This window comes from Scyliorhinus torazame, chromosome 16 (genome assembly GCF_047496885.1).
Source record: "Scyliorhinus torazame isolate Kashiwa2021f chromosome 16, sScyTor2.1, whole genome shotgun sequence".
NCBI lineage: Eukaryota > Metazoa > Chordata > Chondrichthyes > Carcharhiniformes > Scyliorhinidae > Scyliorhinus > Scyliorhinus torazame.
Genome location: NC_092722.1, coordinates 130353784 through 130378383, shown reverse-complemented (window position 1 = coordinate 130378383; position 24600 = coordinate 130353784). Strand labels below are relative to the sequence as shown.

Sequence of the window (24600 nt, the reverse complement as noted above, 5' to 3'; positions counted from 1 at the left end):
ATTCCATTAAATTTGCATGAGAAAGACAAACCAATGAATTTCATTACTAGGTTTATTTTCATCCCTCCCCTCACACGGAACTATTTGTTTACTTTCCCAAAATCCAGTTGTTGGGATTTAAAATCAAATATCAGTTGTTAACTTGGCTCAAAATGAAGGTGTTGTATATGGATCACTGAGCCAATATATGGTTTTAGAGTCATTCATAAAGCAACGTTTGGAAATGGGGCATTAGAAATAAAATGAGAGGAATAAATAACTACTCAGAGTTTATTAAAACTACAAACTAAACATACACTGTGCAAAACCTGCTAATAAAAGGGTGGCGCTGTTACACAATGGTTAGCACTGCTGCCTCACAGAACCAGGAACCTGGGTTTAATTCCAGCCTTGGATGCCTGTCTGCACATTCTCCCCATGTCGGCATGGGTTTCCTCTGGGTGCTCTGGTTTCCTCCCATAATCCCAAGATGTGCATGTTAAGTGGGGTTACGGGGATAGGGCGGGCGAGTGGGCCTAAGGATGCTCTTTCAGAGGGTTGGGGCAGACTCGATGAGCCAAATGGCCTTCTTCCACACTGTAGGGATTCTATGAAAAGGAAGGAGAAACGGAATGAATCAAATCACTAGGGCTGACATCCTTAATTCCTCACAATGATGAGTAGTTATTATTGGTTGAAATAGCATAACAGAACAATGACATCAAAAAGTAACCTAACCTGTACAATAGCACTTTCTATGTTTGAATGATTCGACCAATGTTTTCCGGGTGAGGCCTGTAACCCTGTTAGAACTGGGCCCATAAGCAAACATAATTAGCTGAAGAAGGTCAATCTTGAGGCTGCACCTCCCATGCCTAGAACTTCTAGAAATGTTTATGATTGACAGACTGACTATTGATTCAGCATCTCAATAATGACTATTTATTACCCCAGTGGAACATTATAAAGAACACACACAAAAAAAACAAGTCTACCATATAAGGGCTAATCTCCAACAGAGGGAGTTAATAAATGTAATAAGAGGACTAATACAGATATAACAAGCCAGGAAGGACTTGAAGGATGTCTTTATATATTGGAATGTATTCTAAATGTTAATGCTGTGACATTTATTCATGGTTTATGAACTGTTTTTAGGTTTTGACTATAGTAAAAGTAGGTTCTGTAGGGGTTTTATCATTCTTCAATTTTTACTGGGCAGCTCTCGTTAAATGGATAAGAGCCTGAAAAAGGCATTTTCTTTATCAATCAGGGATCAGAATCCTTAATTAATATGACTAATAGATTACTCAATGTTTGTCAAGTCAATTTATGATTATTTCAACTTTACTTCCTAATTGGGTATTAGCATTAAAGCAACATCCTAAGCACTGGCATATTAAATATTACCCGTTAAAAACCCAGCTTGGGAATTTGGCTGATAATGTTTTATGAGCGACGGAACAGCCAGTAGATTTTCAGTTGAAAATGTCCTGATTTCAATCGAAGGAGCAGCTCTTCTGATCTGACTTCAGGAAGCGCCTGAAGAACTTTGTCATTTTCGAGGCAATATTTGCTGGTTTCACTTCTAGAATAGTTCACAGGCACAGCGCAGTGCATATTTCAGGCCCAGGATGGGACTGGAGTTGTTTCCTGCACCTAGAGGCTTTGAGGCGAACGAGTCCTTTTTCACCTATTTTTCCGAATTCCGCTCCCCCGACCATCTGCTGGCAGTCAGCGTGGAGACAGCGATACTTGTGCTGGTTTTCCTGGTCTCCTTGATGACCAATGCCTGCATGACTGGGTTCGTTATAAAGGGCAAGAAACTCGTCAATTTCCAGTGTTTGGTGCTGAATCTCTTCCTCGCTGACATTGTGTTTGTGGGGGTCATTCCGGTCATCCTCACCGTCCGCTGGACTGAATCGTGGACCCTAGGAGCCATTGTGTGCCACGCTCTTTTCTATGTTATGGCCATGAGTGGCGGTGTGACCATTATCACTCTAGCTGCCATTAGCATCGAGCGGTCCATCTCCATTCTCCAAATGCGCTTAAAAGCTCCGCTACATTGCAAGTCGGTGACAGCAGTCGTGCTGACCATTTGGATGTTCTCCGCCCTGACGTCTCTACCTCTGTGCATCCACTTTCAGGTGATGACCATTCATTTTAAAGACCAGGTAAGACCGCCCCAATGAATCTGTCAAACATGAAGCAACATTTAACCAGTGGATTTAAACGTATTTTCTTACCCCCCTCTCCAGACTTTTAGAAAACCTCTACATAGACACAGAAATATTTACTTCTGCTGCCTGAAAGTGTCAAGTGGACCAATCCTGACCTGTCCATTACTTGGTCACTTTGAAGCTCTTTCATTTCCTGAAGTAAACTCTAAATTTTGATTAAGTCTCTACATTTTTTTTTAAACTGTGTAAATCGTTGAATTCCGCAATCCCAAACATTTTATTACCTGTAATTGTGCGTGACGGGAACTGCTGACCTTTCGAGCAGAAATGCTCCATGAGCTTATCTGTGTCTGGAACGGGGATCCAAACCAGTGGCTGTTACCAGGGCAACTGCGTTTTTATTGTATTGGATCCCAGAATTGTTACTGGTGTTTTGAATTCTGTCTATTTTTCCGTGGAAACAGAAAACCATTGATTATAGAAAGCTCCAATATTCCAAATTCTGCACATCTGTAATAGAAACAGAAAATTTCAGAAATACGTTAAGGCCTATCCACATTTTTAAAAAAGAGGGAAAGATCACACTGGTGTGAAAATTCCATGAACCTGTTTTCTCTTCATTCAGTGAATTGATGTTTACTTCCAACGCCTGTTTGAATTTCTAGCCATCAGCCTCCGGATGGGAAAGACGGACATGACTGAGTCACGTTTCACACGCCTCCTGTCCCTTCTGTAGAAACAATCACTTCACTATCCCACATAGAGCGGGAAGCGGGGAAACGGAGGGACCATAGTCTTTTTCACCTCAGTGATCTATTATGTAACCACTCAATCTGTGAATTGTTTGGCATATTTGAATTAAATTACTCATGTGGTGGCTCCAGACAATACACTGGAGACTTCCAGTAACAACAAAGAGGGTTTATTAACAGTAGGCAAACTATATATGGGGAAACAGCAATGCTGGTTAGAGCTTGACTCTCCAGCTCCAGGGTCCACACTGCCACAGTTCCCAGGGCCGAGCACTTTCTCCCTATTGGGCGGGGCAGCATGCTCCTGTGCGATTGGTCCTGAGACGGTCACTTGGTTTGACACATGCAAAATCCAAAAGTTTTTTTTTAGTCATCCATGGTTTTATAATATTGTTCAAAGATCAGGGCCATACTAAAAATTCACAATATCCCACATTTTATTGAATCTTGAATACAGATTATTTTGAAGTGTTTTCTCATGTTGAAAGAGGTGAAATATTTACATGAAACCAAAGAGAAAATGCTGGAAAATCTCAGCAGATCTGGCAGCATCTGTAGGGAGAGAAAAGAGCTAACGTTTCGAGTCCAGATGACCCTTTGTCAAAGAATTTACATGCATGGACATAAATAAAAGCCCGGTTACTATGGGTCACTGCGGAATCCGCACCATTAATAATTCTGGAATTGCCGAAGCTCAATCGAGGCCATTGGGCATACGAAGGGTTGGGTCTTTTTAAAGAAAGTAGTGGTGACGACTGAAAACAGTTTCAAGAGGTGAGACTTAGGAACAGAGCTTCACCCAAAGCTCCCAGCCTCTGCCATCTCTGCTTGACCAGCCTTTCTGTCCAAACTATCCATTTGTCCTATACCCATTGATCAAGTTGCTTCATAGAATTTACAGTGCAGAAGGAGACCATTCGGCCCATCAAGTCTGCACCGGCACCGGAAAGAGCACCCTACCCAAGCCCACACCTCCACCCTAACCCAGTAACCCCACCTAACTTTTCTGTTTGGACATTAAGGGCAATTTAGCATGGCCAATCTACCTACCTGCACATCTTTAAACTTTGGGAGGAAACCCACAGAGACACGGGGAGAACGTGCAGATTCTGCACAGACAGTGACCCAAACCAGGAATCGAATGTGGGACCCTGGAGCTGTGATATAACTGTGCTAACCCACTGGCTACCATGCCGCCAGCACAGATACAGATGCCGCTGGAGGTATGCAAGCCTTGGCTGTAATGGGTACACAAACCTGTGGAAGAACATCACATTCCTGTGTGCCGCTACTGGAGACAAAGATGGAGAAAGCCTCTGGCAGTCAGAGGAGTGTTGGAGGTGACCAAGATGCTGAGTCCCAGTCTGATGATGAGCCTCCGGAGTCATCTGTTAGGATGTTGACTGTGAGGTTCATGGAGATGTGTCAGAGATACTAGAGGCGTTGTGTGCACTGGCATGGACTTTCGAGGAGTCCTTGCAGGCCATGAGTACTGCGATCACCCACTCTGCAGGCCACATGACTTCCTCCATGGACAGACTTGTAACTGTCATGGAGGGCTAAAGCCTGAGCCACTTAAATGATAGTGAACATATGTTCTGACCCGCAGTCCAACACTTTCGTCTCTCAGCACATCTGGCAGTGAGGGGAAACACCATGCTGTAGTACCGGGCAAAGATTCAAGAACACCCCACATTAGTCACAAATGGGATGCACGGGTGTCTGCATCATTTGTGAGATTTTCACATTTTCCTGCTTTTTTGTCTTTACAAATGGTCGGTGTTATTCACATTTTACCTGGCTGCATCTATTTATTAAATCTGTGTTTGTATGAATAGAGAAGGAATGAATTGATGGTTTTGCTTGATTATGCGATTATGTCTGCCCTGATATTGGGCATTGTTTGGCTGCTTGACATTGTTCAGATGAGGGATTGCTTTTTATGTAATGGAGGAGCACGAAGAAGTAACCACTGGGCATGATCCTGAAGTCCTGGAGTCCCAAAGCAATCTAATGGAATGGCCTCATGATGAGAGCTATCCATGTCTCACAGCCATCAATCCCCTCCCTGGGAGATATTTGAACATGTGCCTGCTGTGTCTCACCCTCCTCTTCCTCATGACTCCTCATTGAGGACCGGCTGCCTCCCTTCTCTGAATTCTCAGGTCGTGCAGTGCACAGCAGACTGACACAAATACTCTGGCTGGTGCATTTTGCAGAGATCCACCTGACCTGTGGAGGCATCTGAATCTCAGCTTGAGCAGACCAGTAGACCACTTTGAACAGGAGTCATTAGCCACATCCTGCAGGGAATAACCTTTAACACCAAGCAGCCACCCAACCGAGACGTTCAGACCTGTGAACATCCCTGGCACCTGGGAGTGCCTGAGGATATACACGTCTTGGCTGTTCCCCAGGAACCTTGCACAAAGCTGCATGATTCATTGTTGGTGGCTGTGCACTATTTATACATTGATGGAGTGGTACCCCTTGGGGTTTATAAATGCTCTGGCTGCCCTGGTAATGCCTTGATTGCTACCTGGTACAATCAATGATCCCTTGCAGCCTTGGGAATCCAGCCATGGCTGCAAAACCTCTGTCTCTTCCCATTGACTATTGCTTATAGTGAAGGAAATGGATTGATGAGTTTGGAGAGCCATGACATCTGTGAAAACCTTTATGTGGCAATGAGCTGCAGGCTGGCTGATCCGACTTGGGTGATCGCAAGAAGCCTGAAATGACCCCAGAGGTGAGAGGTTTCAGCAACACCGTGACTTTGAATGCCACAGGCCACCCACACAATTGGAGGCCATCTCAGGAACAAGCATGTCATGTAAATATGTGACAGTGACTTGTGAAAGGTGAAGTCAGGGTTGAGAATGTAAGTTGAAACAATGACATTTGCACCCTCTAAACGCAATTGGAGGGGTACAGCCTTCACCGATGTCACAGTGCCCGCTGCCTCCCATCCACAGCTCCTCGTTCTCAGCAGCTCGGCCACTTTCATCCAAATCACATTGCTCCTGCCTTCTTACTGGAAGATATATCTCTCAAAGATTATACAACACCCATAGAGAACATCATTTCTCAGCACAAATGGTGCAGTGATGAAAAATGACAGGATCAACACATTTATGGACATTCCACTGAATGATAGCCCTTTACTTTACTTACAGGTTTATGAGGATTTCCTAAATAAATAATTGTCAGCAGCATCTCCTGTCTGTTTGGGAAGAAAACTGCCGCCCTTACCTAGTCTGGCCTACATATAACTCCAGACATCACTGTCCTCTGAAACGGCCACAGCAAGCCTCTCAGTTCAAGGGCAGTTAGGGATGGTTAACAAATGCTGCCCATGCCAGTGACACCACATCCCACCAGAGAATACATTTTTAAAAGTTGGCATTGACTCACCTCCAGCCTTTACATCTGCCCTTTCAGGAGAACCTGAAACACCAAGCTTCCCACCAGGTGTGTTTTATATGCACCCACCTTATTACCGCTTCGGGAATGCATTGTTGCTGTCAATTGGACTGTTAACTGGTTTAAACAACTCTCAACGATCAATTTCAAAATGATGGGTGGGCTGCTGATTTCAGAGCCTGCATGCCTATCATGTTATTACAGACTGACATGATGCAATATGCCAGATATTACATTTCTGTGGGACCACGGCAGTCTCACCCTCGCTACATAAAATATAAAACATTGTTCCTGAGCACCTACCCAACCTTTTTCAGAACCAAGTCTTAAGTTGAAGCTTATGATGTGAAGGAGGCCATTGAGAATTAATTGAGGAGCAATTGGTTGTCCCCCATTTATGTTCTTCTGGTCTTATCTTGATTAATTTGGGGATTTATTGAATAATAAGGGGATCAGGAATTATGGGGAGAAGGCAGGAGAATGGGGATGAGAAACATATCAGCCATGATCAAATGGCAGAGCAGACTTGATGGGCTGAATGGCCTAATTCTGCTCCTATATCTTGTGGTCTTATGTTATGGTCTTATGTTGGCTATAGCAAAATAGTAGCACATTTATTTTTCAGATATTTTCTGCGACAACGCAGAATCGCCTTGCAGAAACTTACAGCCAAGTTCCGCTCACATGAGTACGGCCTCAACCGGGACCTTGGATTCATGTCGCATTACATTCACCCCCCATCATCTGGCTTGTGCTTGCAAAATCCTACCAACTGTCCTGGCTTGAGACAACTCACACCTCATTAACCTGGGGTTACCCCTCTGTCTGGCTCTGTAAAGACTTAATTACCTGCTAATGCTCGCATTCAAAGTATCGTCTTGCATCTTTGACTTTGTCTATATAAATGTTTCTGGAACCTACCTCTTCATTCACCTGAGGAAGGAGAAGTGCTCCGAAAGCTAGTGATTTGAAACAATCCTGTTGGACTTTAACCTGGAGACTTCTTACTGCTTTCAATTAGAAATAAACATCACCCTGTCAATTGTCCTGAGGAGTGCAAGCTGAGAAGCTTCAACAAAATGTCACTTTTTCCCCCGTTATTAGTAACAGGGGTTTGATGAACGTTAGCTTAAATGTAAACTCTTTAGTTTACATATGCTATTCATATATATTTCTTTGTGCTTTATATGGAATAGCTATATAATTTTAAATGTTACATTAATACCTGCATGTAGCATCACACGTGTTTAAAAGTGTTAAACCTCAAAATATCCGAAGGATATAAATAGGCTCCAATAGTCATTGTCAATTTTGTTACCTATATTCATTGGCTCAAATCTCTCATTGGCTGAATGTGAAGAGATTTTTTAAAAATCACTTTGATTAATTGGACAAAGAAGAAACACTAAAAGCCAGCAGCATAAAGCAAACCAGCAAATTGTTTTATTTTCAAATGTTGCCACTCACAACGGGTAAGTACCACAAAACCTACCAACCAAATTGTTCAAACCATTTTCTTGGTGGCCTTTAAGTGTCCGTCTTGTTTGCTGTTGGTCAAGGCGCCTCATGTCACTGAAAGGACTGAGATTTGTTGTGGCGACACATTCATTGCTGCTCGATGCTGAGTTCAGGCTGCATTCAGTTAGTCAGCCAGATTATGGTACTGGCTATTGGTAAAGACGCCTTGAAGAAACCCCCAGCAGTGAGTTTCAAAAAGAATTGCAAATCCTCCCAATGAAGGGGGAGAAATGACTTATCATGTAAATAATTGAGAAAAATACTAATGGCGAATAAGGAGGAAATAATGAGGACTTAAATCAAGGTATTTAATTTTTAAACAAATACTTCAAATCCCATGTACGAGATGCGGCAGATATATAAATCTTACAATGTAAATAAAATAAGATTGGTGAACGAGGAGCTGAAGTGTAGCTAGTTTTTTAAAATACATTTTATAAAGTATGAGATAGTGCTATAGGTGTCATATCAGTACGGTCTATATATTTTGGTATTGGTAATCTTTCATATTTATTCATTAGTGAATTATTTCAGTAAATTGACTGCATTACAATGAGAGCAGATCATTGTCAAGCTCACGCTGTAAGAAGTAGCAGAAATTGTGCGTATTGGGATTATCCATTAGTAACACTACGAGTGATCTACAAGTATTGAATATACTTCCCTGCACACAATAGAGTCATTATTGTTTTACGCAGGCTGAGGTGTTTGTCTTCTCATAGACGCAGAGCACCAGCAAAAGTCTTGATATTAATATTTTTCATCATTGTCTATCTTAAGGTTCATCAATGTTAGTGGAATAAATCCACTTTGCAAGTAATGTATTGTTTTTGATGTTTAAACAGGAACATCAGATTTGCACACTGGTGTGGCCAAATACTGCACAAGAGATCATCTGGGATTTGTCCTACGGCCTGTTCAACTTCACCATTCCAGGATTAATCATTGTCATCAGTTACACAAAGATATTAAAGGTGTCTGCTATTCATTCAAGTGACTTAGTCAATTTCTTTATGAGCTTAGAAGTCAAGAAATAGAAATATATGATATTTTAGAATTTAGCTGTGAAGTAGAATCCAGAGACGGACTTACACTTTTGGGGGCCCTGCGTTTTCCCTCTTTGCGGGGGCTCCACATGCTGCACCCCCCCCCCCCCCCGGACATGGCCCGCCCCAATGGAGCTGAGCTCCACCCCCAATGATGTTGAGCCCTGTCCCAATAACATTGAGCCCCACCTCAATGATGTTGAGCCCCGCCCCAATGACATTGAGCCTCACCTCAATGATGTTGAGTCCGACCCCAATGACGTTGAGCCCTGCCCCGATGACATTGAGCCTTGCCCCAATGACATTAAGTCCGACCCCAATGACGTTGAGCCCTATCCCAATGACATTGAGCCTTGCCCCAATGACATTGAGTCCGACCCCAATGACGTTGAGCCCTGCCCCAATGACATTGAGTCCGACCCCAATGACGTTGAGCCCTGCCCCAATGACATTGAGTCCTACTCCCAATGACATTTAGCCCTGCCCCAATGACATTGAGCCCTACCCCAATGACGTTGAGCCCTGCCCCAATGACGTTGAGCCCTGCCCCAATGACGTTGAGCCCTGCCCCAATGACGTTGAGCCCTGCCCCAATGACGTTGAGCCCTGCCCCAATGACGTTGAGCCCTGCCCCAATGACGTTGAGCCCTGCCCCAATGACATTGAGTCCTACCCCAATGACATTTAGCCCTGCCCCAATGACATTTAGCCCTGCCCCAATGACATTGAGCCCTGTCCCAATTACATTGTGTACTACCCCACTGACATTGAGCCCCGCCCCAATGACATTGAGCCCTGTCCCAATGACATTGTGTCCTACCCCACTGACATTGAGCCCCGCCCCAATGACATTGAGCCCCGCCCCAATGACATTTAGCCTGTTCCAATGACATTGAGCTCCACCCCCAATGACGTTGAGCCCCACCCCTAATGACATTGAGTCCTGCCCCAATGATGTTGAGCCCTGCCCCAATGAAGTTGAGCCCCACCCCCAATGACATTGAGCCCTGTCCCAATGACATTGAGCCCTGCCCCAATGATGTTGAGCCCCACCCCAATGACGTTGAGCCCCACCCCAATGACGTTGAGCCTCACCCCAATGACGTTGAGTCCTGCCCCAATGACGTTGAGCCCTGTCCCAATAATGTTGAGCCCCACCCCAATGACATTGAGTCCCGCCCCAATGACGTTGAGCCCCACCCCAATGATGTTGAGCCCCACCCCAATGACGTTGAGCCCCACCCCAATAACGTTGAGCCCCACCTCAATGACGTTGAGCCCCACCCCAATGACATTGAGCCCCACCCCAATGATGTTGAGCTCCAGGTCAATGATTTTGAGCCCTGCCCCAATGATCTTGAGCCCCACCCACAATGCTGTTGCGCCCTGCCCCAATGACGTTTAGCCCCGCTCCAATGATCTTGAGCCCTGTCCCAATGACGTTGAGCCCCGCTCCAATGATCTTGAGCCCTGTCCCAATGACATTGAGCCTCACTCCAATGATGTTGAGCCCTGCCCCAATGACATTGAGCCCCAACCCAATGACATTGAGCCCAGCCCCAATGACGTTGAGCCCCACCCCAATGTCGTTGAGTCCTGCCCCAATGACGTTGAGCCCCGCTCCAATGACATTGAGCCCTGCCCCAATGACGTTGAGCCCCGCTCCAATGACATTAAGCCTCGCCCCAATGTCGTTGAGTCCTGCCCCAATGACGTTGAGCCCCGCTCCAATGACATTGAGCCCTGCCCCAATGACGTTGAGCCCCGCTCCAATGACATTAAGCCTCGCCCCAATGACGTTGAGCCCTGCCCCAATGACGTTGAGCCCTGCCCCAATGACATTGAGTCCTGCCCCAATGCTGTGAGCCCTGCCCCAATGACATTGAGTCCTGCCCCAATGCTGTGAACCCCGCCCCAATGCTGTTGAACCCCACCCACAATTACTTTTTCAGAAATTGTGAAAACAATCGATGTGAGGCTGTGCCAGAGTTCACTACCAAAATTTTATCAGATTAACTGGCTGCTGGCAATAATTTTTTGGGAAAGCTGTGATGGTCAAGGCAAGCCGGGTACCATAAAAGACATCACAGAGAAATGACTGACACCAAATTCAACATGCAAAAACAACAAGTAGAAAGATGTTGGCTGTTGCCCAGCCCTCTCAGTCTCAGCCCTCTGGCTCTGGTCATCCCACTCCCACTGGCCGCTGCTCCTAGAGTCCCCAAGACATGATGCTGGTGCTTTCCCGAACTTCTTCGCACCTCCCGAATGCTGCTCTGCTCACCTTTCGGTTCTGGTGGCTGTGCCTAAAGTCGCGACAAGTGTGTGCTCCTGGCTGGCTGCTGCTGCTGACTATCTGGCCTGGCCTCCCCTCTCTCTCACCCTTGCCACCCGGTCCGGTTTCTGCCCAGCCCAGCCCAGCCCTTTGACTCTCAGCCCTGCTGTCCCTCTGGTTCTAATTGAGTCACCCTGCCCCCGCTTGTCGCTGCTCCCTGATTCCCCGAGACACAACTCCAGTGCTTGTCTGTTCTTCGCACCTCCTGACTGCCGCTCTGCTCACCCCTCGCCTCTCATTCAGGTGGCTGTGTCTCGAGCCCCGACCGCCGTGTGTGTTCCTAGCTGCCTGGCTTATGCTGCTGGCTATCTGGCTTGGTGGCCTCTGTTCTTTTTGGTTGGTTGGTAGGCCATCCTCCTCCTCTTCCCTGGCTTGGAGGTCGAGTCGCCCTGCTACTCCCCTCGATGGTCGTTGGGCAATGCCTCCTCCTCGTCTCGCTGAAGACTTTGCAGGCTCACATCCCGATGTTTGGCTGGTGACCTCATTTTGCCTCAGGCTGCCCTCCAGACCGAATCCAGAAACCTGGCTGCTGCTTTGCACCTTTACTCAATGAAAGTTCAGAACCTTCATACCCATTCAGGAGATCTGTGTCCGAACTAACTTAAATCTCCACCACCTCTCAACGCCTGGCAAACTGTTTCCCGCTCCAAAGGGGAGTCCACTAATCAGAGCCAGATGTTGTTCTGTATTGCCTGCTGATAGGCCCATTCAAACTTTGTGAGCCTATCAGCAAATTTAGAGCTACCAAGGGTGTGATTCCCACCACAGCGGCCACCTTTCCGAATGGCGCTGCAGCGCTGTGTGTTTTGCTGAAAGTCCCCTTCTGCTTGGAACGGAACAAGAGGTTTGAAGGTCATTAGTAGATTGTCAGCGGCCCAAAATAAATCATCACCTTTCTGTTCTTCCTCTGCTGATTGTTATAAATGTGAGCTCAGGCAGTGCCATCGCTGTGCTCAAAAAACTTTTGCTAATTGTGTGCCCGTGTATACGCTGGAAGAAGACAGGGTTGAAGTTGATGTCTTATTGTTGAGTGAGCAATCAGCACAGGTGAAAGGTAGAGAACATTGGTAAAACCTATGCCAAGTGAAGCCCCGGCCTTGCATTTCTACAGAACCGGCTCCATTATAACAGCTTGAATCAGCATAAGCAAAAGGATTTGCAGTCACTTTACTCCTGGCCAACAAGTTCTTACTGGAACGTAAGTGTGGTCTGAAATAAGTCCAATCCAATTCTCTTCCTGCAATCTGATAAAAGTGAGGATCACGTATGTATTCTACACTTTGGTTTCCTCCGATTTTGAGAATATTGACTGTGCTTTGAGGAAAACTGGATGAAACATGCCCAGTGAGGTGGCGGCATATTTGTAAGGCCTGGTGATGTGACATTAGCATTAACAGTATTTGGGCTAATAATACCATTTAAATGAGAAGACACAGATAGTGGGCTGGCGTCTCCGCTATCCACTGTCGGTAGCAGAGAATACAGCCGCAGGGAAAAAACGGGAGCGGTGTAGTTTCCGATGCTCCGGTCCCCCGCTGGCAGCAGTATCAAGGTTCGTTCCCCTTGCCAGTGAGGGACTGCAAATGGGACAAAATGGACCCAAAAGTCCATCGGATTGCCCCCTCCTCCCACAATGCTCATCTCTGCTATCACAGATTATCATAGAATTTACAGTGCAGAAGGAGGCCATTGGCCCATCGAGTCTGCACCGGCTCTTGGAAAGAGCACCCTACCCAAGGTCAACACCTCCACCCTATCCCCATAACCCAGTAACCCCACTCAACACTAAGGGCAATTTTGGACACTATGGGCAATTTAGCATGGCCTATCCACCTAACCTGCACATCTTTGGACTGTGGGAGGAAACCGGAGCACCCGGAGGAAACCCACGCACACACGGGGAGGATGTGCAGACTCCGCACAGACAGTGACCCAAGCCGGAATCGAACCTGGGACCCTGGTGCTGTGAAGCAATTGTGCTCTCTACAATGCTACCGTGGGGGGTCTCTGTTGTGGGTGTGTCCAATGGGGGTCTCTAGGGGGGGCAGTGACCCAGCAATTTCCATGGGGGGGGGCGCGGGGAGGATGTTTCTACTTGTCGGGGTAGGGGCGCAGGGACCAGATCTGCGTTGCGGGGGGAGTGGTCCAGCCGTCAGATCTCATTATTGGGCCAGCTGCTCAAAATGGGGGCCCGTTAGCATGATTCGCAACAGAATGGCTTGCTATCCCCGCCATGCATAAATTCTGGGCACCACACCCAGCGCCAGCTCGAAATAGTAGCCAATCAGCTCCGGCAGGAGAACAATGGGCTGAATTCTCCGCCGTCGGGATTCTCTGTTTTACCGGCAGCATGGGGGTTTCCCGATGGAATGGGAAACCCCATCAACCGGCCAGCAAAATGGAGAATCCCGACGGCGTGCGGGACGGATAAACCCACCCTCAGTCTCCCAGAGAATCCAGTCCACTGTTTGGAATCACACATTGGGTGTAAGTTTTCACTTTCCTTTTTTGACGGTGTAATGATATGATCTCTTCCACACACAGATAACCAAAGCTGCCCGGAAAAAATTGCAAGCCAGGCGGCCAAGCTCAGAAAACCAAGGACAAATTCGAGTTTCCAAACAGGATTATTGGCTCTTCCGGACTCTCCTGATGCTCATGACGTCATTCTTTATCATGTGGACACCCATTTCTCTGATTATCTTCCTGCTTCTAGTACAGAACTTTAAAAGGGACTTGTTCCTCACCTCCACCTTATTTTTCTGGGTCTGTGCATTTACACTCACCAACTCGGCTCTGAATCCCATTTTATATGGTGCCACTCAATTTAGGGGCGAATGGCAACATCTGCTTTGCTGCTTTCATTTTAAAAGCAGAGACAAGACAGCTACAGAACATGCACACACCGACGTCAGAATTCGGGAGTCACAACCTGCACCTTCTGTTATTTGTGACTAAATTTTCAACCAGCAAAATATATAAAAGAATCATTATGGAGTAAATTGCCTGACTGGATCAAGGAACTCTGATTATGTATTGAGTTGGGAGAAGCAGGTGGATTATAATAGACACGTGGATCCCAAAGTCACAAACTGTTGCACGCATTATGTTTGGGGTTTTAGGTCTCTCTTTGCTCTTGTTAAATCTGACACCTAAAGAGGGAGGTTGTTCTTTGTGTCACACTTGCTGCAGGAGTAATGCAGATTAATTAACGCCAGATCTGACAATTCCTTAAAGAACGAGAAGCTAGGATTGCTGGATGAAAAGGATTGGGGTTCACCTTCTGCCACCCTGATAATTACAGGAGGTGGAATTTTCCGCTCCCGTCGAAGTCAATGGACTTTTGAATGGCTTGCCGCATCTTCCAGCCCCCCCCCCCCTTTAACCACAGCGCCAGAAAATCCCGTTCATTATGTGACAACTTAAAAAGAAATGATAAAGCTCTTTTGCTAAACATTTTTTTTCTCACTTCTATCATTGGCCAGACCCATAAAATTGACTCGAACAACTAAAACTGTAGGAACGTATATACCCAAATGTTTGTCATAACTTTATTGGAAGAGTAATACATGACTGGAAATCCACTTGTATTTAAAATGCGAGCTTTAGAAAAATATATTCACAAGGTGATGACAGCTGGTCCTGGTGCGGTGTTGCAGATGGACATTCCCAGCCACCTCCTTTGCCAAAGTTACCATAATCCAGTGGATCTAAGGGCACGCACCTGCACATGAAGGAAAAGGGTGCAGTCAGACACTGTAGCCATAAAGTCAGCTACCACAAGCAGGGATTGCTCCAGTTAACAGTGAATATTCATTTAAATTAAGCATTTAAGCACTGCATGAAAAGAAAGTGCAAAACCAAAACAGGGAAATCCAAAAAGCATTTAACAGAGCACCGTGCGACCATCTCCACTCACTCTGGCAGGCGTGAAGCCAAATACAACGGTTCAACACAAAGACAATCGGAAAGCGGGAAAATACTCAGCAGGTCTGGCAGTGGAGGCAGAAACAGAATTGACGATTCAGGTCCATTCATCAACTTGAAATGTTATCTTTGTTTCTCTGCGCAGATGCTGCCAGATCTGCTGGGTATTTCCCAACACTTTCTGCTTCCATTTCAGATTTTCAGCATCTGCAGTATTTTGCTATTCTCTGCAGCACAGGCTGAGTCACACTGCCCCCACTGGGTGTAGTTGCAGCATTACAAGTGATTGGCGATTTCCACTAACATTCTGGACATAGGAATTCAGATTACGAAAAGGTGATAACAGAATATAAATATATATGATAAATATATACATATAGGCTATTATAGACAGGAACTACATGCATTGAAATTATATATTGTACACTAATTCCTCACTTAACGTCCTAGTCGTGCTTCTGGGACCTCAAGTGTGAAATGAATCGGATTTCTCATAAGAGCAAATGTAGAAACTAGATTTAGGTTCCTTTGGGTATTTCTCATCAGAAAACAAAACTATTAGTTGAAATACTTTATATGTTTGGTAAATTCCCAAATGAAATAACTTTTAATGTGAAATAAGTTTCTAAATGTGAAAAAATATAAAATTAAACTCATCATAGAGGTTGCACCATTGATCAAATTGACATTGAGGATAGAATCATGAAACACGAGGCTGCTGAACAGAATTCAGGGGCAGGATGTTAGGATAAAGCCACATGGAAAAAGGATAATTGGGAAAGAGACTGAGTATTCCAGACAGGGAGAAGGCAGCTGAGACAGGGCTGGAAGGAGCAGGGAGAACGGCAGAGAGGGAAAGAGAGCTAGGAAAGCAGTGACCGGAATAGTCCAGAGCAACTAGTGAGGGGAACTGTGAGTTGAAGCTGTTATTAGATTTGGTGATTCTTATTGTTGGACTCGCTGCTGGTGTTTTTTTTCATGTCAAGTCATCAGTCTGTTTTGGAGAAAGTTCCTTTTTCTTACTTACAGACTGAATAAATCAACTGAATCAGTCATCCACCAACCAGACCCACCACAGACGCACTATGTGTGCAAACTGGAGTCAAACTGCATCATCGCATCAACTTCTCCATCTTCCTCACAGCAACACTCCACCCTGTCACGCTGAAGCTCCCCGCTGCAGTGGATCTAGCCTAACGGACAAGCGGGAAACTGTTCAACCTCCGATGCCACCAGGCCAGAACCAAGACCACCCCAACTTCTGTAATTGAGCTGCAATACACAGATAACGCCAGTGTGTGCACACCTTTAGAGGCCGAGCTACAACCATCGTAGATGCATTCACCATATGAGAGAATGGGCCTCAGACTAAACATCTGTAAAACAAAAGTTCTCTACCAGCCCTCTCCTGCCACACAAGAGTGCGCCCAACCATCATGATCCAAGGTGAGCCCCTGGATAATGTGGATAATTTCCCAAACCTCGGAAGCCTCCTCTCGACGCGAGCAGACATCGACGATGAAATCCAGCATTGAAACCAGTGCAGCCTTCGGACACATGAGTAACAGAGTGTTTGAAGACCGAGACCTCAAATCCAGCACCAAGCTCATGGTCTAAAGAGCAGCCGTGGTCCCCACCTTCCTGTATGCATCAGAAACAGGGACAATGTACAGCAGACACCTCAAATCCCTGGAGAGATTCACCAACATTGCCTCTGCAAAATCCTGCAAATCCACTGGCAGGATAGGCGTACCAACATGAGCGTCCTCTCCCAGGCCAATATCCCCAGTATCGGGGCACTGGTCATGCTCAACCAGCTGCGATGGGCAGGACTCACTGCTGCATTCCTGAAATAAGTGCTCTACTCGGGGCTCCGCAGTGGCAAGCCATCACTAGTAGGGCAGAGGAAACGCGACAAGGACACTCTGAAAACCTTGCTAAATAAATGCAACATTCCCATCGGCATGTGGGAATCATTTGCCTTAGAACACACAAACTGGAGAAGAAACATCCGCGAAGGAGGCAAGCACCTCGAGCGTCAAAAGGTGGAAGCACGTGGAGGTCAAGCGTAAACAGCGGAAAGAGAGCGCAACATCCAGAGTGTCTGACCCACCCATCTCATCAAGCACCACCTGCCAGACATGTGGCAGAGTCTGCGCATCCAGGATTGGACTATTCAACCGCTGCAGAACCCACCTTCCTGCAGTGGAAGCAAGTCACGCTCGACCCTGAGGAACTTCCCAAGAGATGGTAGTTTATTGTTTAATTACTGTGTTTTAAAATCCTTGAATTCAATAAAACTGAAGCTGATTACATCAATACATTTTGATTCTCCTCATTGTAGTCCACTGGCAAATGGTGTACTAGCCAATGTTGCAACATATGTTCCCTATTCCCTATCCGACGTTGGGCTGGATCTTATGGTCCTCCGTTGGTGTTCGAAGGTGGGGGTCTCATAAAATGCGGCATGTGTCCTGCTCATTGCTCGCCCTCAACCGGTCTCCCCTTTTAGCATCAGGGTGGTGCAAGCATCATGCCGCCGTCGCCGGAGGAAGGAGCAGAGGGAGCCGGAGAGGATGGGCAAAGGCAGCGGTCCCTTCGAGAGGCTTCTCGGTGAGAGAGAAGGTGGGAGGGAGCCACCGCCTCCTCTCTACTGCGGGGGAGGGGGACGGCCGCCATTTCACAACCCGAGGCCTGAGCGGCGGGGGTAACCCGGGAGTCGGGCCTCATCCCCGGCCGCTGCTGGGCTGTCAGTCTGACCCAGCCCCGGGGAGGAAACTCCAGAAACCAGCTAGACCTGAAACAAGAACAGGGGATCAGAGAATCCCTGCAGTGCAGGAGGAGGCCACTCTGCCCATCCAGTCTGTACTGACCCTCTGAAAGCTCCCCCCGCCCCCCCTGCAGAAAGCTCAATGAACAACTTTCGATCCGGGATTGATGGATTTTTCTCGACAAGGGTCCAAGGACAGATGGATGAATTTGAATCCGGCATGATGGGGTTGAGCAGAGGAGCAGGCACCATAGCCCGAATGGCCTCCTCCTGTCCTGCCATCTCTGTTTGTTTAGTCCTGGACACAGGGTGAAGATTGAGCGCCGTAAAGTGCATGAAGAAATAGAACCTTAGAATATTTACATCAATTATTCCATGTTTGTATCAATAACAAAGCAAATTCCTATCGCCATAGATCAGGTTTAAATGGTGTCCATATTGAGCTAGAATCGTTGGCCATGAACTCCATAGGCCCATATATTAATCAGCCCGCATTTGTCTCCTTTTATATAGGAGATTTATTGTCCAGGTAACAAAGATGCCAACCTGTCCTGACCGTGTTTTGAGATTCCCTGTAAAATAAATGAATTAGGAGCAGATTGCTGATCATTGGCTGGTGGGACAGAATAGAGAGGCTAAATGACCCACTCCTGTTTCTATCTACCTATGCTTATGCATTCAGAGCCTTTTGTCTTTTCTGTAGCTGTCATTGGCAATATCCTGTCTATCCTCTGCTTTATGGTTTTGTGCAAGGCTAGGTGGATTGGCCAAGCTAAATTGCCCTTGGTGTACAAAAAGGTTAGGAGGGGTTATTGGGCTATGGGGATAGGGTGGAGGTGAGGGCTTAAGTGGGTCAGTGCAGACTCGATGGGCTGAATGGCCTCCTTCTGCACTGTATGTTCTATTGAGGCCCTTAAGTGGCCATGTTGTAACCACTTAAGTACTCCTTCCTGCCCCTGCCATAATTTTACCTGCCCCAGGGGGAGGCCCATATAAAGCGGGTAGTTAGACAGCTTTTATTGGGCGAGCTGGTGTCACGCAAAGTGAGGGGAGTGACCATTTTCCTTGCGGGGAGCCCCTGGACTTATTGGAGGCACCCTAAATTCATACTCCCCCTTTAACCCTCCCTCTTAGTCTCTCAAACCCGGGTCCCAATTCCCCTTGCTGGAGCCTCCCAGTAACGTTTGCCGATAGTCTGGACCTGCCTTCAGTGTGGCCTTCTTTTAGATCATAGAATCCCTGTAGTGCTGAAGGAGGCCACTCAGCCCATCGAGTCCGCACCAACTCTCCGAAAGAGCACTCCATCAGTGAATAACTGATGCAATGACATTTATTTATTCACTCTGTAAATGAGGAAAAGGGACTTTCTCCAAACAGACTCGCGACACAATCTGATTGGCCACACATTCTCTGAGGTGGGGGTTTCATCCCCAGATTGTGGGGGGGGGGGGGAGGGGGGGGGGCAGAAGCCTCGCCCTCGCTGATGCCACGACCAAAGTAGTTTGGATCGTGAACGACGATGAGTCAGAGTACAGGAGTGAGATAGGGAACGTCGTGGCATTGTGCAACAACAACAATCTCTCCCTCAACGTCAACAAAACTAAGCAGCTGCTCATTGACTTCAGGAAACAAAGTATCGTACACATCCCTGTCTGCATCAATGGTGCCGAAGTGGAAATGGTTGACAGCTTCAAATTCCTACGTGTGCACATCACCAACAATCTGTCCAAGTCAATGCTACGACCAAGAAAGCACAACAGCGCCTATACTTCCTCAGGAAACATGGCATGTCCACATTGACTCTTACCAATTTTTACAAATGCACCATAAAATGCATCCGATCAGGCTGCATCACAGACTGGTAAGGCAACTGCCCTGCCCAAGACCATAAGAAACTACAGAGAGTCATGAACACAACCCAGTCCATCACGTGAACCCACCTCCCATCCATTGGCTCTGTCTACACTTCCCGCTGCCTTGGGAAGGCGGGCAACATAATCAATGACCTCTCCCACCTGGGTTATTCTCTCTTCCATCGAACAGGAGAGCAAAAGTCTGAGAACACGCACTAACAGGTTCAAAAACAGCTTCTTCCTCGCTGTTACCAGACTCGTGAATGACCCTCTTGTGGACTGATCTGATCTCTTCACACATCTTCTCTACTGAGTACTGAATACGCTCATCCAATCCCTGTTTATATGTAATTACATTGTGTATTCATGTATGTCTTATGTTTCTTCATGTATGGAACTATCTGCCTGAACTGTACACAGAATAGTACTCAGTACACGTGACAATAAGTCAAATCCAATCCAATCCAATCTATTTAAATGGCACACCAGCACACAGATATCACACTCCAGGTCTCACAATTTACTAAAGAAGCAAAACAATCATCGAAAATGAAGCAGTTAATAACGTGGAAACTGAAATTTACAAGTTGTGACAATTGCACTCTGAGTGACCTCAAATCTTCGAGCTGTTACAATTAGCTAGGCTTTCCCAAATGGACCTATTTTGTTCATAGGGAATAGTTAAATCGTGACTTTTGTGGCATAAGCAAGGTTTACAGCTGAACCGTACAATCATCACTAGGGTAGACATGAATAATGTCACAGACATGACCGTTTAGCATGTGTCACACTTGCACATATCTCATGCCATAATTCAAAGTATTCGCGTGTAAAGTTTGAAGCACCTTTGTAACCGCTCCATTTAAGTATTGTTTTCATAAAATGCCAGCAAATCAAAATTAAAGAGGTTTAGCACACAGCAATCCACAACTAATACACTAACAATTAAAAACTGGTCCTCAGGAAATAGCTTCCAATTAAAGATGCTAAATCAGTCAGGAAATTCCGAGCATATTTGTGAAAATAGTTTTGGTTACAATTTTTAAAAACATTTTTGTTTTTAATTTAAAGTGCCCAATTCTCTTTTTTTCCAATTAAGGGACAATTTAGTGTGGCCAATTCACCTACTCTGCACAACTTTGGGTTGTGGGGGCGAGACCCACGCAGACACGGGGAGAATGTGCAAACTCCACACGGACAGTGTCCCAGGGCCGGGATCGAAACTGGTCCTCAGCGCAATGAGGCAGCAATGCTAACGACTGCGCCACCATGCTGCCCACAATTTGGTTTGTTTGCCTGATCAATAATGCACCAAATAACATTTTCATGACAACAAACGTATAAAAATGTACAATTCAGAGCAAAGAAAATCATTAAACACACTAATACGCTCACATATGTTTCATGCCATTGGAGAATTCTGCACAATCTACCTGCTTTCAGCTATTCAAATTCTTTAAGTTGGTTTCAAATCATTTGGGAGAACCTTTCTATGGCATCTGAACAGATTCAGTTCCAGACATCCTGAGGGAATGACACTGATGCCTGCTGAAAAATATTTCACACAGCGTTCCATGCGAACAGTGATGTCCTAGGAACTGCCGGCAAATGGACAGTTAGTAACTCCCATTAACTGATGAACAATATCAATCCCGAGTTTAGGATTCTGAGGGAGGCCTGAGGCCCCTGAATAGAAACACTGATAGAAACATCCAAAAACTCAAAGATTGCATGGTGAAAAATGTGATATTTTGTGGCTATTAAGATGTTTTTTTGAGCTCTGGATTTTTAAGGTGATAAAAATGGCAAAAGAAAAGTTTTTTAAAAAAACACTGAGTTATATGATGGGTTCCTATTTGGTTTCTGTTGTAACCTGCACAGATCCTATTGGGTAGGGACAATTGGTTACCCCATGGATCTTGGGGAAAATGAGCTCCCCCAATAAGAGGGCAGGGCAAACGTAACCTTTTCTGTTGTATAAATAGAGCCGGCCAGTTAGATACTGGCTAGAGAGAAGACCAGTACTACTGGTGCTGTGTAAATATTAGAGTAAATAAAGTTAAGTTTTGTTTGACTCACAAACTCGTGTTGGGCTCTTTGTGGCCCTCACAGACGTTTCCTTTGGTAGATTTCTTTCTTGGCTGCACTAGTTGATCTTAGTATCTAATTGCACAAAGGATAGGGTGGGGGTCCAACAGATGAGAGGAGGAGGGAATGGGTGGCTGGGAGGAATTCCCTCTGTGAATACTAGCCAGGAGAGTTCCTGAATCTGGAAGGGCTGGGGAAGGGGTTCAAGACTCTGGGAATCTTGATGAATTGATTCAGCATCTGGAAACAAGGTGAAAGGCAGGGAACCCAGTAGCAGTGAGGGAGCCGCGGGACTGGAAGAACCTGGGTGGGGAGTGACCCATGATCTAGAAGCCTTGTGGGGTGAAATTCAGACACTCAAGAGTGCTGGGGAGTGAGTGGCCCTAACAGTTTGGTTACACAGAAAGAAAACAGGCCGTGTGAGGAGAGGAGGTGGCATATCGTGCAGAATTCTCCAATGGCATGAAAGATATATGAATGTATTTAAGAACGTTTGTTCTGAATTATAGATTTTTGTGCATTTGTTGTATTGAAAATGTTATTTGGTGCAGTTTCCCCAGGAAAACAAAATGGTAACCAAAATTATTTTCAAAAAAAGGCTTTGAATTACCTGATTGGCTATAATTCTTTTAATGAAAACTATTCCCTGATTATCAATTTTAAATTGTTGGTTTGCACTCCAAGAGATTCCAGCTGAGGCAGACAAATCCTCGGCTGCATATTGGTTCTGTCGTAAAATACCAAAAGACTATTTAAAAAATGCAATTCGAAAAGAAAACCCTACTTATCTCTGTCCATAGAAGATTGAATATTGAGAAATGTATCTTTATAATAGCAGCTCTCTGATGGATGGTAGCCTGGATAGAGTATTTTCAGCGCCACCAATGGTGGAAGGTCTGGAACTCCAAGTTAAAGTCTGGAAGGTATTTGATTAAAGTGTGTTGTTCAAGGCAGCCATTACAGCTCAGTGATCAGATTAACATTGGTAAACCTATTAGGGTGCCTGCTAGCAAGAGAGGGAAACATCACAACTACCTGTACAGATGTAGATAGGGGTTAGTTTAGCTCAGTTGGCTGGATGATTAGTTTGTGATGCCAACAGCCAATTCCTGTACCGGCTGAGGTATTCCATGAAGGCCCCGCCTTCTCAACCTTGCTCCTTGCCTGAGATGTGGTGACCTTCAGGTTAAATCACCACCATAGAAACATAGAAAATAGGAGTGGGGGGAGACCATTTGGCCCTTCAAGCCTGCTCCACCATTCATTGTGATCATGGCTGATCATCCAACTCAATACGGTAGCATTGTGGAGGGCACAATTGCTTCACAGCTCCAGGGTCTCAGATCGATTCCGGCTTGGGTCACTGTCTGTGCAGAGTCTGCACTTCCTCCCCGTGTGTGCGTGGATTTCCTCCAGGTGCTCCGGTTTCCTCCCACAGTCCAAAGATGTGCGGGTTAGGTGGATTGGCCATGATAAATTGCCCTTAGTGTCCAAAGTTCCCCTTAGTGTTGGGTGGGGTTACTGGGTTATGGGGATAGGGTGGAGGTGTTGACCTTGGGTAGGGTGCCCTTTCCAAGAGCCAGTGCAGACTCGAATGGCCTCCTTCTGCACTGTAAATTCTAAAAAAAAAAAATTTTTTTTAATAGCCTAATCCCACCTTCTCCCCAAATCCTTTGATCTGCTTCGCCCCATGTGCTAAATCGAACTGCTTCCTGTAAACATACACTGTTTCGGCCTCAACTACTTTCTGTGGTAATGGATTCCACAGGCTCACCTCTCTCTGGGTGAAGAAATTTCTCCTCATCTCTGTCTTAAATGGTCTACCCCGTATCCTCAGTCTGTGACCCATGTTCTGGACACACCCATCATCAGGAACATTCTCCCTGCATTTACCCTGTCTAGTCCTCTTAGAATTTTATAAGTTTCTATGAGATTCTCCACCCCCCCATTCTTCTAAACTCCAGCGAATACAATCCTATCCGACTCAATCTCTCCTCATACGTCCACCCTGTCATCTCAGTCTGGTAAACCATCGTTGCACTCCCTCTATAGCAAGAACATTCTTCCTCAGATAAGGAGACCAAAACTACACACAATATTCCAGTTGTGCCCTCCCAAGGCCCTGTATAATTGCAGCAAGACAAAATTTCCAGTGGCAGCCATGAGCTGAGAGATCGCATGAAAGGTGGCTCTCTACTGATGGCTCTCTTCCCGTTAGACCTTTTTAACCCATCAATCGGGTACCAAGAGTATGAAAAAGTTCCCCAACAGAACCCGCACTTAATTATTGCAGGACATCCCTGCTCCTGTACTCAAATCCTCTCGCCATGAAGGCCAACATACCATTTGACTCCTTTACCACCTGCTGTACCTTCAGTGACTGGTGTACGAGGACACCCAGTTCTCATTGCACATTCCCTCTCCTAATCTATGGCCATTCAGATAATAGTCTGCCTTCCCATTTTTGCTACCTTGTATTTATCCAAATTATACTGCATCTGCCGTTCATTTGCCCACTCACTCAACTTGTCCAAATTACACTGAAGGACCTCTGCAACCTCCTCACATCTCACCTTTCCACCCAACTTTGCATCTGTAAATTTGGAGATATTACATTTTGTTTCCTCATCCAAATTATTAATATATATTGTGAATAGCTGAGGTCCCAGTACCGATCCCTGCGATACCCCACTAGTCCCTGCCTGCCATTTGGAAAAAGACCAGTTTAT

General features: G+C 45.9%; 2 protein-coding genes and 1 long non-coding RNA gene across 6 annotated transcripts in view; 1 reads left to right on the top strand and 2 right to left on the bottom strand.

Moving 5' to 3' along the window:
- Positions 1-252: 252 nt before the first annotated feature.
- LOC140393073 (uncharacterized) lies at positions 253-3166 on the bottom strand. Its single transcript, XR_011935481.1, has 3 exons — positions 2766-3166; positions 2444-2669; positions 253-2173 (listed from the first exon to the last, which is right to left on the bottom strand). It is a non-coding gene; the product is annotated as an uncharacterized lncRNA (long non-coding RNA).
- On the top strand, positions 1508-17460 carry LOC140393071 (free fatty acid receptor 4-like). Of its 2 annotated transcripts, XM_072479059.1 has the most exons (4): positions 1508-2153; positions 8698-8826; positions 13778-13911; positions 16190-17460. In XM_072479059.1, the coding sequence occupies exons 1-4, from the start codon at positions 1614-1616 to the stop codon at positions 16326-16328; spliced, it is 942 nt and encodes a 313-aa protein (XP_072335160.1). In that variant the 5' UTR covers positions 1508-1613; the 3' UTR covers positions 16329-17460. The 2 variants fall into 2 exon arrangements, with proteins under 2 accessions (XP_072335160.1, XP_072335159.1); XM_072479058.1 differs by lacking the exon at positions 16190-17460 and having other exon boundaries at positions 13778-14755.
- The window catches only part of rbp4 (retinol binding protein 4, plasma), a 24193-nt gene continuing 14363 nt past the window's right edge, over positions 14771-24600 (bottom strand). For all 3 annotated transcript variants that reach the window (XM_072479060.1, XM_072479062.1, XM_072479061.1), the window contains exon 6: positions 14771-14957. In XM_072479060.1, coding sequence (XP_072335161.1) covers positions 14944-14957 — 14 coding nt within the window. In that variant the 3' untranslated portion in view covers positions 14771-14943. The remainder of the gene's footprint in view (positions 14958-24600) is intronic.

Excerpts from the sequence above, each read along its gene's own strand:
- LOC140393071 (XM_072479058.1), top strand. The coding sequence starts at position 1,614 with ATGGGACTGGAGTTGTTTCCTGCACCTAGAGGCTTTGAGGCGAACGAG. Across the intron at positions 2,154-8,697 it reads CCATTCATTTTAAAGACCAG|GAACATCAGATTTGCACACT; the intron begins GTAAGACCGCCC and ends ATGTTTAAACAG. Across the intron at positions 8,827-13,777 it reads GTTACACAAAGATATTAAAG|ATAACCAAAGCTGCCCGGAA; the intron begins GTGTCTGCTATT and ends TTCCACACACAG.